Source organism: Dipodomys spectabilis, unplaced genomic scaffold (genome assembly GCF_019054845.1).
Source record: "Dipodomys spectabilis isolate Male_0828 unplaced genomic scaffold, ASM1905484v1 ptg000004l, whole genome shotgun sequence".
Classification (NCBI taxonomy): Eukaryota; Metazoa; Chordata; class Mammalia; order Rodentia; family Heteromyidae; genus Dipodomys; species Dipodomys spectabilis.
Genome location: NW_024870681.1, coordinates 10066125 through 10083861, shown reverse-complemented (window position 1 = coordinate 10083861; position 17737 = coordinate 10066125). Strand labels below are relative to the sequence as shown.

At 37.9% G+C, this 17737-nt stretch overlaps 1 protein-coding gene across 2 annotated transcripts in view; it reads left to right on the top strand.

The window, feature by feature from the left end:
- Positions 1-17737, top strand: part of Vmp1 (vacuole membrane protein 1) — a 104895-nt gene that overhangs the window by 28382 nt on the left and 58776 nt on the right. For both annotated transcript variants that reach the window (XM_042691770.1, XM_042691777.1), the window contains exons 2-5: positions 553-654; positions 2604-2739; positions 3689-3779; positions 5707-5817. In XM_042691770.1, coding sequence (XP_042547704.1) covers positions 579-654; positions 2604-2739; positions 3689-3779; positions 5707-5817 — 414 coding nt within the window. In that variant the 5' untranslated portion in view covers positions 553-578. The remainder of the gene's footprint in view (positions 1-552; positions 655-2603; positions 2740-3688; positions 3780-5706; positions 5818-17737) is intronic.

Below are 17737 nucleotides of genomic sequence, written 5' to 3'. Positions count from 1 at the left end.
TTTCTCTAATAACACTGAAAGAACTATGAAAGACAAAATACTTAAAAGATAATCAAGCATTGGTGGCTCATGCCTATAATCCAAACTACTCAGGAGCCTGAGATCTGAGGATTTCCAGTTTGCGCAGGAAAGTTCCTGAGACTCTTATCTCTAACAAACTACCCAAAAAAAAAGCTGAAGTGGAGCTGTGGCTCAGGTGAAGTGCTAGCTTTCAGGGAGAACACCCAGGCCCTAAGTTCAAGTCCTAGAACTGGCACACAAAAAAATGTTTAAAAGATGGAACTGATGAAAAGATATATTTTGAATTGATATTTGAGAGTTCTAGTGCCTGAAATCCTTACTCTAATGTGAATAAATTTCCTCCATTTGTAACTAAAAGCATTTAGGTTGTGCTAGAATTTTTATACAAATTACTCATTCAAATTTTGGTTATAAAAAGAAAAAGTATAAACATACAAATATTTATATTGCTATGTTATTCCTGTAGTTTTATTCTATCTCAGCTGCAAAGTAAAATATAATGTATTGATAGGTTTTATTTTGCCATACTAGCTCCTCAAGAGTTACTGATCCATGAAATGGCAGAGAATGGAAAAAATTGTGACCAGAGACGTGTAGCAATGAACAAGGAACAGCATAATGGAAATTTTACAGGTAAAGTCTAGATGGCAGCAATAACAAAATCTTTTTCTTTCAGGATTGGGATTTGAACTCAGAGCCTCTTTGCTAGCCAGGCAGTCTACCTCTAAGCCATTTCCCTACCTTGTCCTCATTGTGCTCTGGTTATTTTAAGATAGGGTTTTATTTCCTGCCTAGGCACATCCCTAGACCATCATCTAGAGGATGACAGGATCTCATGAGCTTTTCTTCCTACGGTGTCATCAAACCTCAATTTTCCTGATCACAAGTGTCTAGGATTATCAGCATGAGCCATCAGAGTTAGCCAATAGTAACAAATCATAGGTAGGGTCTTACTAAATGTCGAACTCTTCTGAGAATTTTACATATATTAACTTACTTAATCCTTATACTAACCCTGAAAACTAGGTACTTGTTATCTTCCACTTTACAGAAGAGAAAACTGAAGCACAGCAATGTTAACTAACTTGCCCAAGATCACATAAATGGTACCTGGCTGCCAGGCCCTGGTGGTTCATGCCTGTAATTCTAGCTACTCAGGAGGCTGAGATCTAAGGATCAGGCCCAGGTCCTGAATTCAAGCTGCAGGACTGGCACCAAAAAAGGTACCTGGCAGAGCCTGGATTTGGAACTAAGTTGTGTGCCTTCACATTTTGAGATCTAAACTATGGTATGATCTGTAGTATGATGTTAAATTCAAATAATACCTTTTATAGAAAGAAGGTGGCCCAATTTAGACCTGCAGTAACATAAAAGAGTAGAACCTGTGTTCTGACAGTAAAATAATCACAAGAATAATGTTAAGATTGGGCAGAAGCACTTAGTCCACACTTGTTCTTTCCTAAATATCTGTTGTTCAGCTGCTGAAATTTTTGGTATTATTAATTTTGGACACTTTCTCCCCAAAGGTTTTTTTTTTTAATCTGTCAGAAGGAGGAACTGGCAAAGGAAAGCCTGGTGGGTTTTTGTTTTGTTTTGGGAGAGTGGCAGGGGTCATTAAACTTTGTAGCCTCAGTTGTTCTCTTAACACTGATTTAAAAGTGATAGCTATAGTTTGGGGGTGAAATTCAGTGGTAGAATACGTGTATAGCATACATGTGGACCCAGATTCAATCCCTAGCATCAAAATAAGAGTAGTAATTATGATTATGCATTTCCTTTCTGAACTAGTAGGTATTGATGCGTCTGGACTAGTTGCTGTTTCAAGATTAAAGGACTTACTTTAATGGTTACCCAGGATATGGGTACACCTCTCTTTAAGCACTCATACATTGTACCACCCCTCTCCAAGACATGAGAAAAGAATTCATTCAATAGCAGTCAGATTTCTACTAACAGGGTAGAGACAGACAAATGTAAAGGCAAATACCAAGGAGGCTTAAGTTACAAGAATCGATCACAAATCTTGGCTTTATGTTGTAGAGTTTAGATACGCTTACACTGGACGACTTTTGTTCATTAGTATTGTGTTCCAAAGGTTGCCTCCTCTACAGAAGGGGTGATCTCAGCTTAGTTGTTGTTTATTTGTTTGTTTTTATTCAGGTTTTTTTTTTTTTGTTTTTGGTATTGGTAGTAGGACTGGAACTCAAGGTCTGGATCCTCTCCCTTGCTTTTTCTGCTCTAGGCTGGCACTGTATCACTTGAGCTACAGCTTCACTTCTAGCTTTTCAGTGGTTAGTTGGAGATAAGGAGTCTCAGGGACTTTCCTACTGACTTCAAACTGTAATCCTCAAATCTCAGCCAGAAATTCTGAGTAGCTAGTATTACAGGTGTGTGCCACCAGTGCCAGTTTACCTTAGTTCTTGCTGTTTAAACTTTCATGACCTACATGTGAATCATGTTTCTGCTTTTGAGGTTTTATATGTAGTCTTTCAAGTATAGGATAGGAAGATGGATGAATTCATAATTAGTTTGAAAAAGAGTGCTAAGATTTCCATTTCAACATTTCTGCTAATATTTTTCAGATCCCTCATCAGTGAATGAAAAGAAGAGGAGGGATCGAGAAGAAAGACAAAATATTGTCCTATGGAGACAGCCACTCATTACCTTGCAGTATTTTTCTTTGGAAACTCTTGTAATCTTGAAGGAATGGACCTCAAAGTAAAGAATCTTTTTTTCTTTTTTTATATAAACCTATTGTCTAATTTAAGAAGTCCTCATCATATCCTGCTCCCTGCCAACTGCTTCCTCAAAGTAGATTAAGTTTAGAATATTATCATAAGAACATATTTATTTTCTTTCCTATATTTTGAGAAAAAAACAGAGTAGGGAATTTTGTTCAAAGAAAAATAGATGAGGCTATATGTTGGAATTTGCTTAGTGGACTTTTATAGTTTTCTACTGTCTAATGTTGGATCTTTCAAGGGAAAATGTGATAGTAATTTTCCTCCTGATTTTGCCCTCAACAGAAGTCAGGCTTGTACACATTAGATACACTGAGTCTATCGCAGGACAAGGTTCAGGATACGTGGCAGTTTGCTGATAGATTGAACCAACGAAGAAGGACTCTACCATGATAATGTCTTCTGTCTTTAAACTTAGTACTTATAAACCCTGTTTCAGATATCATAAGCAAGTTGAACTTTACACATCCTATAATTTTCTTGCTTGCCTTCCAAGTTATCTGTACTATTACCACACAAAGTTATCTATATTATTATCATATACTTTTATTGTACTTAAGTTTTATAAACTATTTTAAAACATGTTCAGCTCATTTAGGAACAACATGAAGAACCAAAATAAGTATAGGTTAGGTTAATAGAATAAGTTAAGTGTCTTGAACTTGCTAAAAGCACTAAAGATTTCTGGCTCAGTGCCCCTGACTGAATGTCAGTGCTGTTTCATTTACAATTTAAAATGTAGACAAGATTAGACTTGGAAAAGGCTATAATGGAGTTTATGATAGAATAGGTTCTACGCTCAGAAGTCTTTGAATCCTTCCTTTATCCCCAAGTCTGCTTTAATAATTATGTTGAGAATGCTGGTTGGTTCCTCAAAGTGAGATAAATGTGAGATTTTATTTTTATTCTTTAATTTGTTTTTTAAGATTATGGCATCGTCAAAGCCTTGTGGTGTCTTTTTTACTGCTGCTTGCTGTGCTCATAGCTACGTATTATGTTGAAGGAGCACATCAACAGGTAAGAGATTTAGCAAGTTTTTTTCTAGTCTTACACATTCTGTTGACCCCAGAAAGTTTCAGAATGGAATAAATGCATTATAGATTTTTCTACACTCAACATTTTAAGAATTAGGTTTGTATTTTTAATTTCTCATAACTGATATCTTAATTTTTTTTCACTGTACTTGAACTCAGGGCCTTGTGCTTGTTAGGCAAGCATTCTCCTATTAAGCCATGCTTTATGTGTTTTTCTTTTGTTGTTGTTGTTATTTTCTTTTTTTACCAGTCATGACCTGGGGCACTGCCCCTGAGCTTTTTTGCTCAAAGTTAGTGCTCTGCCACTTGAGCTACAGCTTCACTTCTGGCTTTTTGTTGGCTAATTGGTGGTAAGAGTCTCACAGACCTGTCCTTCCTGGGCTGACTTTGAACCAAGAGCCTCAGATCTCAGCCTCCTGAGTAACTAGGATTATAGGAGTGAGCCAGGGTCCCAGGGTTAATGCCTTTTAAAACCATTCAGTCAAAGCAGCATAAATCCTTTCATCTCTGCCAAAGTCTTGGTTATCTGCCTTTTGCTTTGATCTACCTGCTTTAGGTTTCCCAGCATTGCTGGGGTCACAGGTTCAAACTAATGTGTCCAGCTTCACTCCATGGAACAGTCACAGTTTTTCTACCTAATCTGGCCTGATCTCAGCCTCCCACCCAGTTTAGGAATGATAGGTGCACACGGCTGTGCCCAGCTATCAAAGGGGAATGGGTTTCACTAACTTTTCTGCCCCATCTGACCTCAAACCACAATCCTTTCATTCTTAGCCTTTCAAATAGCTAGAGTAAGCTACTTTAACACCCAAGTTACACTGTATCTTGTATGATATATTCAAATAGATGGGACTTGTCCTGAGTTGAGGGTTAGGTTTTATTTGTATGAAATATTAAGTTCTCTTGCTTGAAGTCTATAAATGTATTCGTAATGGAAAAATAGAAAATTTTGTTACTACCTTACATTAAATAAACAAACATTATTAATCTGCTATAAGAATAAATGCTTCTAAAGTGGTAATTGTTTTATATTTGAAGCAATTTACTTTTGGGGTTTTACAGTTTTTATAGTTTTATATGCATTTCAAGTATAACACATCTACATTGATGTCACCCCTTCTATCATTCTTCCACATCTTTCCCAATCCCACCCCTTCCTTTTAAATAATTTTATGCATTTACTAAGAATTTGTGATGAAATAGCTTTCTGAGTTTCCTTACCCAAACTGGAAAACTTCTCTAGAAATAAGTCTATATTTCTTCAACAAGTTTCTCGCTAGACTTCATTTTGCTCTTTTGAAAAACATACTTGTCTTAAATATACAAATTTTATTATAATTTTTTTTACTGAAAAAATGTATTAGATTCACAAATACTATATAATCACCCCTTTCCTACTACTATATATTTTGTTACATAAAATTTTGTAAGTTGTAGATAGCTCCAAATTTTTAATTCTTTTTTTTTTTTTTTTGTCAATCATGGGGCTTGAAGTCAATGCCTGGGCACTGTCCCTGGACCTTTATGCTCAAGGTTAATGCTCTACCACATTGAGCCACAGTTCTACTTCCAGTTTGGTTTGGTTTGGTTTGGTGGTTTATTTGGACTTTCCTGCCTGAACCAAAATCCTCAGATCTCCTCATCCTGAGTAGCTAGAATTACAGGTGTGAGCCACTGCTTTTCAGTCTTATAATACCTTAACCTTACTTTGCTGTTTTGCTATGTTAGCTTTATTTCAGGTATATATAATTTCCCCTCATCTTGCTGTCTTATACTAAACTATTAGGCTTCTTTGTAAAGATTTTATTCTTAAACTTATTTTAACGGTTTGTTTAATTTTGTCAATAGTATGTACATATCACATGGCTGTGTAAACATCTGTTTTTTATCTCATCCCTTTTGTTTTTCAGTATGTGCAACGTATAGAGAAACAGTTCCTTTTGTATGCCTATTGGATAGGCTTGGGGATTTTGTCCTCTGTTGGGCTTGGAACAGGGCTGCATACCTTTCTGCTTTATCTGGTAAGAACTTCCTTTAATGAACAAAAATGAGATTTTTCTTCTTATTGAGGCTTTTACTTCAGAAGTTAAAATCTTAGGATTTGTGTTTTGCAAGCATCCAGATCCTCAAATCATTACTTTAAAAAATATATATATACATATATATATATTTTTTTAATTGTTACTGTAAAGGTGGTGTACCAAGGGGTTACAGTTACATAAGTCAGGTAATGAGTGCATTTCTTTTTGGACAGTGTCACCCCTTCCCTTCCTCTCTTCCAGTTTCTTATCATTACTTTTAAGTTTGGTTTGGAATTTGTGTGGCTTTCTTGAGGATTTAAAAGGAGACAAGAAAAATAACCAGTTAAACAAATAATGTTATAAATTTAAATTAGTCAGGAACTTTTTCTGCCCTCCAGATTTTGAGTAATGATTCTGTTGCTTATACAATTATTATTTTAGTAGTTGAAATTAATGTTAAGTATACAAAATTACATGTAAAGTTTATAATCTGTACACTTGTTCATCTATTGTTCATCAAAAGAGATTTGGGTCCAGAGATGCCACATATGCACTTGGATGGGTATTTTGGTATTCTTTTATTTTGTTTTTTGTTTCACTACTGGGAATTGAACTCAGAGTCTTACATATGACAGCCTTGTGCTCTACCATTGAATGACACATTTCTAGCTGATTGTTTCATAGTTCATTGCTAATTGGACCTAGAGGTTAGTCGATTTGTTCTGCTAATTTTATAATTTTATAGTTGGTTTGTTGGATTCATTTGTTCATTCATTCATTTATCTATTTTTGTTTTTGTGGTTCTGGAGTTTGAACTCAAGCTTCACATTTGTAAATTCTGGTAATTTTAATGTTTAGTAAATGGGCTTCAGAATATCTGTAAATCTCAAAACACTAAACTTGACTAATATGTCTGTAAGTACAATAATTTTTTTCTGGCAAACAATTAAAAAGGAATTGATAGCATTTGTCACATTCTGTAAAGTACTTTAATCAATTATTTTTAAAACGGCTCTTCTGAAACTGTTTTGAACTGTGCCTATATTTGGCCACCACTAGGTGGCATTGCTAGTACAAACAATACATCATACTATATTTGCAGGTTTTGTTTTGGATAAATATATATTTAGAGCAACTTCAGTGAAAAACAGAATGGCTCTACTTAGCTTATAGACATTCTATTATTTTCATATTTATGCCTATTAATTTTGTCAATATAAGATCAATTAGTACATGTGAGTGAAAATACTTTTCTTAATAGTTTTCCACATGTATTCATTAGTTCAGCAGTTACCACCCTTTTACCATTGTGACCTACATATTTACATGTAGGATATAACTCCCATAGCATGCCCAGTGTCAGGTTCAGTGGTAAGAATAGTTCCATCTTTTCATTAATATTCGAGAATATGCTGGGCTGGGAATGTAGCTCCACGGTAGAGAACTTGCCTAGCATGTACAAAGCCCAGAATTTGATTCCTAGCACTGGAAAAACAAATAAAAAATATGCAAGCATTGCATTAGTGGCTCACATTACTACTAACCAGTAGTCCTAGCTACTCAGTAAGCTAAGATGGAGAGGATCAAAGGAAGCCTGGGCACAAAAGACTGAGAAACTCCAACTCCAGAGTGACAAGTAAAAAGTCAGGCTGAGCCAGGCAGGCGCTGGTGGCTCACGCCTGTAATCCTAACTACTCAGGAGGCTGAGATCTGAAGATTGCCTTCAAAGCCAGCTCAGGCAGTAAAGTCCATGAGACTCTTATCTCCAATTAACCACCAGAATACTGGAAGTGGTGCTGTGACGGAGGTGGTAGAGCACTAGCCTTGAGCTGAAGAAGTCAGGGACAGTGCCTGGCTTCAAGCCCCACAACCGCCAAAAACAAGGTCAGGCTGGAAGCATGACTCAAGTACTAGAGTGCTAGCCAGGCAAGCTAGCTCAGCAAGCAAAATGCCCTGAGTTCAAACCTTGGTACTGGGGAGGGGAAATGTATATACACACATATGTATACATATATATATACAGATTCCTATCATGAGAGGATGTAGAGAATATTTAGATTATTCAGAATATTCATAAAATTGCTGGGTTGGAATGTATTCCAATATTAATAGCTGTATAATATTTGGCAAATATCTTAACATTTAAACCCAGTTTATTAACAATAAATAGAAGTGATAATAATAGCACCTATCTCCAGAGGCTAGTTACAGGAATAAATGAAATAGTGCATTTTTATTACTCAGCATAGTGCCTAGTACATATAAGATTGACAATATGTGGTTGTATCATTACTCTTACAATAATTTTTTAAGCAAGCAATAATTTGCAACTTCTGTGCTTTAGCTCTTACTCTAAAAATGACCATTTCTTTTTTTTTTTTTTTTGGGGGGGGGGGGGGTCTGGTCGTGGGGCCTGAATTCTGGGCCTAGGCACTGTCCCTCAGCTCTTCAGCTCAAGGGTAGTGCTCTACCACTTGAGCCATAGCACCACTTCCAGCTTTTTTTCTTTTTGCTTATGTGGTGCTGGGGAATGGAACACAGGGCCTCAGGCATGCAAGGCAAGCGCTCTACCACTGAGCCATCTTCCCAGCCCCAAAATGACCATTTATTGTACTTAATTTTAATATAGCCTATGTCATAGCATAATTTATTTTTATTTTATTTTTGTCCATTGTGGGACTTGAATTCAGGGCCTGAACTTTGTCCCTGAGCCTCTTTATATTCAACAGTAGCGTTCTACCACTAGAGCCATAGTGTCATTTCCAGTTTTTGAGTAGTTAATTAGAGATAAGAGTCTCATGGGGACTTTTCTGCTGGGGCTGGCTTTGCACCATGATCCTGAGATCTTACCTGCCTGAGTAGCTAGGATTACAGGCTTGAGCCATCAGTGCCTGGCAATCATAGCATAATTTAAAATGCTGAACATGGCTTTAAAAAATAAAGGTAGGAAATAAGTTACATTTTTAGTTTTTGAAAATTTGTGCATGTGTTCTTAATGATAACTATAATTGCTGCAAATTTCCTCATTTAACTTTAAATTCTGTTAATGTATCATTCATTCATGTGGAGGGGTAGAACCGAACTAAAGTGTGTGCATTAGCAGTGTTCAGCAGTAGTGTTCATCTTCTGCTTGCCAGTTCAGAAATTCAGTTCATTTTCATATAGAATATATGAATGAAAAAATTAGCTGGGCACCGATTACTTAAGTCTGTAGTCCTAGCTACTTAGTTTGCTGAGATCTGAGAATGGTGGTTTGAGGCCAGCACAAGCAAGAACGCCTGTGAGACTCTTTATCTCCAACTCCTAAGGAAAAAAAAAAGCTGAAAGTGAAACTGTGGCTCAAGTTGTACACTGCTAGTCTTGAGCAAACAAAAAGCTCAAATACAGTAGCCAGGCCCTGAGTTCAAGCCCTAGGATCAACACCAAAAAAAAAACAACAACAAACAAAAAATCATTCTGAATTAGCCTCTTCAGATACTCTTACTTTGTGCTACAGTGTAGTAAGATACCCTTACATTGTGCTTTGTGTAAATGTTACGAACTGAATCTACACAAAAAATATGTTTACAGGATAATGCCTCAGACTAATCATATGTCCATTTGTTACTGTTACTATGTTTGTTAACAACCCTTTATCTCTAGTGCTATAAACTCTACTTAAAGCTAATTAAAATATCATTCTTGTAATAAAATAATAATTGTGCTTCACCAAATAATGTATCCCTAAAACAGACTGTTAGCATTTGGGTTTGCTTAATTTAGACAAACAGGTTCCATGATTTAAGATGTGATTTTTTTTTTTTATCACTTTATTCAGTATCAATGTGCTTATCATTTGATTTGCCCATATTGTAGTTTAATAAACAACAATTAGGGAGTAAATCGCATGTGCAAACTATAATTCTTCTGTTTTTGTTGTTGTTGTTGTTGTTTTGTGTGTGTATGTCCGTGTTGGTTATGGGGCTTGAATTCTGGGCCTTGGTGCCGTCCCTGAGCTCTTCAGCTCAAGGCGAGCACCCTTGCATCACTTCCATGTTTTTCTTTCTTATGGAGGCATGTTATCACTGTGTGAGCAAGTTTTGCCTGGCAAATAATATAAGCTACTAAGATTTCATTCTAAGCTACCACTCTTCTCTTCCATGTCAGCCCCTGAAATCTGGGCCAGATTTATGCTAAGCTAGCACTCATTAGATCCTATATTTATTTACCATTAACAGCATGTTAGTACTTATAATTCTGTAACAACTAGGCTAAAACAAATTTTGCTACTTAACAAGAAATGTATCTCAAGTATACCCCTTTATGTGCACATATATTATGATTCAAATCATAGCTCTTATGATAAGATTAAAGAACAATTTCTTTTTTTCTTTTCCCCCAGTCTTGGCTCAGAGCCCAGGCACTATCTCTGAACTTTTTGTTCAAGGATTTTTTTCTGTGTATGCTACACTAGAGCTTGAACTCAGTGTCCAGGCATTATTCCTTATCTTTTTTCCTCAGGGCAGCACTCTACCATTTGAGCCACAGCTCCACTTCCAGCTTTTTTTGTTTTTGTTTTTGGTGCTATTCCTGGGGCTTGAATTCAGGGCCTGGGTACTATCCCTGAGCTTCATTTTGCTCAAGGACAGTGCTCTACGACTTGAGCCATAGCATCACTTCCAGCTTTTTCTGTTTTTTTTTTGGGTCCGGTCGTGGGGACTGAACTCTGGGCCTGGGTGCTGTCCCTCAGCTCTTCAGCTCAAGGCTAGCGCTCTACCACTTGAGCCACAGCGCCACTTCCAGCTTTTTTCTTTTTGCTTATGTGGTGCTGAGGAATCGAACCCAGGGCCTCATACATGCAAGGCAAGCGCTCTGCCACTGAGCCACCTTCCCGGCCCACTAAAGAACAATTTCTAAGCTATGTGTTCCATTAATGGTTTATAAAGTCTTCTGTTTAATAATGAATTGATCCATTGGATAACAATTCAGTCCCATATAGTATGGTGTGTGCAGTTTTTGACACTAGGAGGAGCAATTTCCTGGAGAAAAGTTTAACAAAGACATACTATATCCCTTTCAAATGAGCCCAGCTCCTAAACAAGTGAAGAATAGAAGATTATCAATATTTACTTTGTAATTTTTAAAAGCATCCAAACTCTTGAATATAAATAGAAGACTGAATATGTTTGACAATAATTCTCTTTCACATATTTTGACCATTGGATTTTCTCAAATTTAGGAATGCAAATGAGAGGGATTTGTTTATTTTAAGAATTAGGGCTGGGAACCAGTGGCTCATACCTCTAATTCTAGTAACTCAGAAAACAGATCTAAGGATTGTAGTTCAAAGCCATTCCAGGCAGGAAAGTCTGTGAAACTTTTATCTCAACTTCCCCCAAAAAGCCAGAAGTAAAGCTGTGGTTCAAGTGGTATAGTGCTAGCCTTGGTCAAAAAAGCTCAGGGATAGTGCCCATGCTCTGAGTTTAAGCCCTAGCACTGACACACTTACACACAGAAAAACTGTTAACAAACATTATCACTATCATTTCTGTTTGACTTGTTATTAATGCTTCATTGCTTACCTATGTATCTTACAAAAGAAGGAGGAAATTGCCAAAACTTCAGGTTCTGGTATGACTTAATGTTGATTTCTATAGGCCGATGACTGTGGCTATAAGCATGTAGTGACTCAGGGCTCTTGTGGGAAGAGCAACAGGCCCTTCTGAGAAAAGGATATGTTTGCCTTTTGTTTGATGGGAGCAGACTAGCTCTTTTCCCAAATAATGACTCATGTTTTAACTCTTATGAGTACCAACACATCAAAAGAAGAAGTCAAGATCTCCAGGACTGGGTTTTTGCCAAGTGAAAGAGGTATGCAGACTGGATAATTTCCTGCTTTTAAGTCACTATTTATTAATGTGTTCTAAATGAAAGATTAAAAAAAAACTCCATTTAAGTTTATTTTGATAGGTATAAACTTTGAACAATTTTGATTTTTTTTTCTTTTCTAGTACTGAGGATTTGAACTCAGGACCTTCATACTTGCTCACTTGTTCCACTTTCTTGGCAACATAGCACTCTTACCATTTGAACTGTGCCTCTAACCCCTTGCTTTTTTTCTGGTTATTTTGGGGACAGAGACTCACAAGCTTTTTTTCTCTAGACTGACTGTGATCCTCCAGATAGATTATAGCTAGGGTTATAGGTGTGAGCTACTGGCATCCAGCTTATAACCTGTTAAAATAATTATCTTTGTTAATATGTAGTCCATTGCTCCTGAATACTTAGAAGAGCCTTGTGACCAAATTGCTAAGGTTTAATAATAGATCTTTGAAATGATACATAGCCTAAATATCTTCAATTGACCAGTCTACAATGTATAAATGTAACAAAATATCACATAATTATTGTTGACACAATTGTTTTTGGGAAAACAATTTTTAAGTAAGTTGCCAGTGGCTCAATGCCTGTAATCCTCAGGAGGCTGAGATGAGATCTGAGGATCAGGGTTCCAAATCAGCCTAAGCAGAAAAGTTGGTGAGACTCTTATCTCCAATTAACCTCCAAAGAGCTGGAAGTAGAGTTGTGGTTCAAGCTATAGGGCTCCAAGCTTGAGCAAAAAAATTAAAGGACAGTATCCAGTCCCTGAGATCAAGCTCCAACACCAAAAACAAAATAACAATTCAGGGCCTTATACTCTCACTTGCCTTTTTCCTCAAGGCTGACACTCTACCACTTGAGCCATGACTCCAGTCTGGTTATTTGTTTAAAGAAAGATAAAACATACCTTTACAAGATATGGGCTAATCCAGTGTAATAAAAATGGCTTAAAATAATACACTGTAACTTGGATCATAATCAGATACTACAGAATTTATACTTTTGTTTTCTATTTATGCGTTTTATTCTGTGATCTTATATTCTTGCTCTGTGATAACACAGACATTATTATATTCTTAGGCATTTTATTAAATTAGAAAGATGAGATGGAATTTTATACCTGTGAAATTACTAATGGATTTAAAAAACCCAATGTATCTAACTGCAATAAACTGGGCATTTTTATAGAGAGGGATAAGAGGTGTAACTTGAATCTTTACAAAGTATGAGCAGTCGGTCAACTTTTCAGGGCTCACTTGGAAGCAGTAGTTTTATACTCTAGCCTTCTAGAATTATTGCTATGGACCATAATTCTAAATAAGTTGTTTTTTGATACTGATAAAAACAATGGTTTAAAAACTTGAGAAGTATGGGCTGGGAAGGTGGCTCAGTGGTAGAGCGCTTGCCTTGCATGCTCAAGGCCCTGGGTTCGAATCCTCAGCACCATATAAGCAAAAAGAAAAAAGCTGGAAGTGGCACTGTGGCTCAGGTGGTAGAGCACTAGCCTTGAGTTGAAGAGCTGAGGGACAGTGCCCAGGCCCAGAGTTCAGGCCCCATGACCGGACCAAAAAAAAAAAAAAAACTTGAGGAGTAGAATTCCTATGTATGAAAAAGGGTTTCTGAAGTCCTAAAAAAGTCAAGCTCTTTTCTCTTATTTAAAAAAAAAAAAAAAGGTTGGGTGACAGTGCCTCATGTGCCTGTAACCCTAGCCTCTTAGGGAGCTGAGATCTGAGGATCATTGTTCAAAGCCAGCTGGTGCAAAAAAGTCCCTGTGAGACTCTTTATCTCCAGCTAACTGGTCAAAACTCAGTAGTAGTACTGTGGCTTACAGTGGTAGTACCAGCCTTGAGCAAAAGAACTCAGAGACAGTGCCCAGGCCTAGTTCTAGGCCCTCAACTGATGGGGGAAAAATGCTTTGGCAAGTCCTACAGGCAGCCATTTATCATCTTCTTTCATTTATTTATCATCCAGATATTCCCAATGAATCACATTCCAGACTAACCACTGACTCCTTTTGTTCCTAGTGAAGGAGTGAGGCAAACACATGTTTTCCCAGTGAATCAGCAGAGGAGTCTTGGTTTTATTACCTTTACCCTGAACTTTCCAGACAAAACAAATTGGAAATTTTGCCTTTGGGAATCTTACTTGACTTCTGAATATAGATGGTAGATTAGGCTATGAATTGACGTTACAGATGTTGTGCAAACAACTCCAGTCTTTAAGAATGCTTTATCAGTTGTGAGGAAACTGCTTTGGCATGGAAAAATGCCTGTCTGTCTCTTGTTTGTCTACCTTATTAAAAAATATATTCATACACAGCACACTACATTCTTAATCTTTTTGGTTTGTGCCAGTCCTGGGGCTTGAACTTAGGGCCTGGGTGCTATCTCTGAGCTTTTTTGCACAGAGCTAGTACTCTACCATTTGAGCCACAGCTCAACTTTCAGCTTTTTTTTTTTAAGTATTTTTTTGGAGATAAGAGTATAACAAGGGGCTGGGAAGGTGGCTCAGTGGTAGAGTGCTTGCCTTGCGTGCATGAGGCCCTGGGTTTGATTCCTCAGCACCACATAAGCAAAAAGAAAAAAAGCCAGAAGTGGCGCTGTGGCTCAAGTAGTAGTACGCTAGCCTTGAACTGAAGAGCGGAGGGACAGTGCCCAGGCCCAGAGTTCAGGCCCCACGACCGAGCCCCCCCCCCCCCCCAAAAAAAAAGAGTATCACAGACTTTTTCTGGCTATGCTGACTTCAATCCATGACTCCTCACATTTCAGCCTCCTGAGTAGTTAGGATTATAGACATGAGCCACCAGCACCTGGTTTACATTCCTTTTTTTTTTGGACTGGTTGTGGTGCTTGAGCCACAGCCACTTCTGGTTTTCTGGTGGTTTATTGGAGATAAGAGTCACAGACTTTCCTGCCCAGGCTGGCTTTGAACTGGGATCCCCAGATCTCAGCCTCCTTTGGAGCTAGGATTACAGGCTACCAGGCCGGCATAGTTTACATTCTTAATATTACTTTGTATTCTTTATCTTGGTTGATAAAGAGACTTGACAAAATTAGGCTTAGAACTAATTAATATGCTCCTTTTAGTTTTTAGAAGATGGCTCTGAAGTAAAGTCAGTGGTGTCCCAAACTCTCTTTGGTTTCAAGAGTTATAGATTACAAACTTTTAAGTTCCTTGGATGCTAAAAGTATGTAAGGAAAGGATAAATACAGTAACTTGAAAGTTTTGAACTTGAACATTTTGGAATCCAGAAAATGGTTTGTTTGAAATAGAATAGTAATGCACATGCTATTTAGTCATTTTACTAATAGAATTGTTTTCAACTTACACAGAGGTCTTAATTTGTGTTTTTGACAGAAAATCTATTTCCCTGGACGTGTGAGTGAGAGTATGTGTGTGTGTACTTAGATGTGTGATAACTTGTTGTTGTCCCTGAGTGTGTGTGTGTGTGTGTGTGTGTGTGTGTGTGTGTGTGTGTGTGTGTACACTTAGATGTGTGATAACTATTTGTTGTTGTTGTTGTCCCTGAGCTCTTTCTGCTCAAAGCTAATGCTCTACCAGTTTGAGCCACAGCACTACTTCTGCTTTCCTGGTAATTGGAGAAAGTTTCAAAGACTTTCCTGTCCCCTTGGCTTTGAACTGTAATCCTCAAATATCAGCCTCCCAAGTAGCTAGGATTATAGGCATGAGCCACCAGCACCCAATGTGTAACAAATCTAAAAAACAGTAATTCCAAGCCAGATATTGGTGTTTCATGCCCCTAATCTTAGCTATTCAGGAGGCTGAGATATGAGGATCACAGTTCAAAGTCAGCCTGGGCAGTAAAGTCCATGAGACTCTTATCTCCAGTTAACCACCAGAAAACCAGAAGTGGTGCTGTGGCTCCAGTGGTAGAACACTAGCCTTGAGGTGAAGAGCTGAGGGACAGAGCCCAGGCCCAAAGTTTCAAGTCCCAGGGCTGCAAGACAAAACGAAACAAACAGAAAAATAGTTGGAAGTGGAGCTGTGGCTCAAGAGGCAGAGTGCTGGTCTTGAACAAAAAAGGTAAGGGGGCCGGGCGCTGGTGGCTCACGCCTGTAATCCTAGCTACTCAGGAGGCTGAGATCTGAGGATCACGGTTCAAAGCCAGCCCAGGCAGGAGAGACCATGAGACTCCTATCTCCAATAAACCACCAGAAAACCGGAAGTGGCGCTGTAGCTCAAGTGGTAGAGCGCTCACCTTGAGCTGAAGAGCTGAGGGACAGCGCCCAGGCCCAGAGTTCAAGCCCCACGACCAACCAAAAAAAAAAAAGCTAAGGTCCAGCAACCAGACAGTGAGTTCAAGTCCCAAGACACTTTGAAACAAAACAATACAAAACAGTAGTTTCTAAAATCCACAGGATAAGTTAGCTGCAGGAGAATCAACAGGGGGTTGATTAAAATATAAATCCCTGGGTTTTCATAAAAAACTAGTTGTATCAAAAGCAAAACAACAGCTGACTGAAAGCATAAGTACTGAATTCAAGCCCCATTACCAGCACCTTCCCCTCAAATTTACTTACTCAGTATAGACTAATAGAAATCTTTTAGAATATATTAGCTATTAGTTTCTATAAAAAAATACTTTAGAATTACAAAGACTTACTAATCATATACTGGGAATATTTCTGAATCTTAACATTTCTGTTAAATATTTCTCTATTAACTTTTCATAAAGTGAGACAAAAGAAAAATGGCATTAGTGTAAGAGACTTTTTTTTGGGGGGGGGGTCCGGTCGTGGGGCCTGAACTCTGGGCCTGGGCGCTGTCCCTCAGCTCTTCAGCTCAAGGCTAGCGCTCTACCACTTGAGCCACAGCGCCACTTCGGCTTTTTTCTTTTTGCTTATGTGGTGCTGAGGAATCGAACCCAGGGCCTTGAGCATGCAAGGCAAGCGCTCTACCACTGAGACACCTTCCCAGCCTAGTGTAAGAGACTTTTAAGATTAACAGGTAAAAGAATTTGTGGATCAAGAGCTAAGAATAAATAGGGTGCTGGTCACTCACACCTGTAATCTAGCTCTTCAAAAGACTGGACTAGGAAGACTAGGGCTGGGCAGGAAAGTTTATGAAACCCAATCTCAAAAAATAATCAGCAAAAATGAACTGAGTGATAGAGTGACAACTGAGCAAGCATGATGACGAGTTCAAACTAGTCTCCCTCCTCCCAAAAAGCCAAGAATGTAAGACATAGTGATGGAAAATAAAACATTACAAAAAGCCTACTGGTATAATCACTTTTTTGTTATCATATTAAAATGAAAGATACTTACAAACCTAAGCTGTATTCATTTCTAAATACTGTGTAAAAAATCTTTTTTTTTTTTTTGGATCCGGTCATGGGGCCTGAACTCTGGGCCTGGGCGCTGTCCCTCAGCTCTTCAGCTCAAGGCTAGCACTCTACCACTTGAGCCACAGTGCCACTTCTGGCTTTTTTTTTTCTGCTTATGTGGTGCTGAGAAATCGAACCCAGGGCCTCAAGCATGCAAGGCAAGCACTCTACCACTGAGCCACCTTCCCAGCCCTGTGTTAAAAAATCTTAAAAAATGAAGTTCTAAGGCCAGGTGTCAGTGGTTCATTTATATAATCCTACCTACTCAGAGGCTGAGATCTGAGGATTTCAGTTCAAAGCCAGGTTGGGTTAGAAAGTCTGTGATACTCTTATTTCTAATTAACCACCAGAAAACCAGAAGTGAAGTTGGAGTTCAAGTGGTAGAGTACTAGCCTTGAGCATAAAAGCTCAGGAACAGTGCCCAGACCCTGAGATGAAAACTCAAGCACCATGACCAACTCCCCCACCTCAAAAAAAGAAAAGAATGCTTCAGCATTAATATTTAAGGTTTTAAAATATAGAAAAATTAAGTGATATTTTCTTTTGAGCATTTTTCATAGGAGATTTCATAGTTGGGAAAATTATTTTCTGATCTACCAAAACAAAAATCTTGAGTTTAAAGTATATAATATTTAGAATAACCAGTTAGTAAAAAATTTCTTACCATACACTTAAAATGATCAGATAAAGGATCCTGAGTTTACTCCCAGGTGA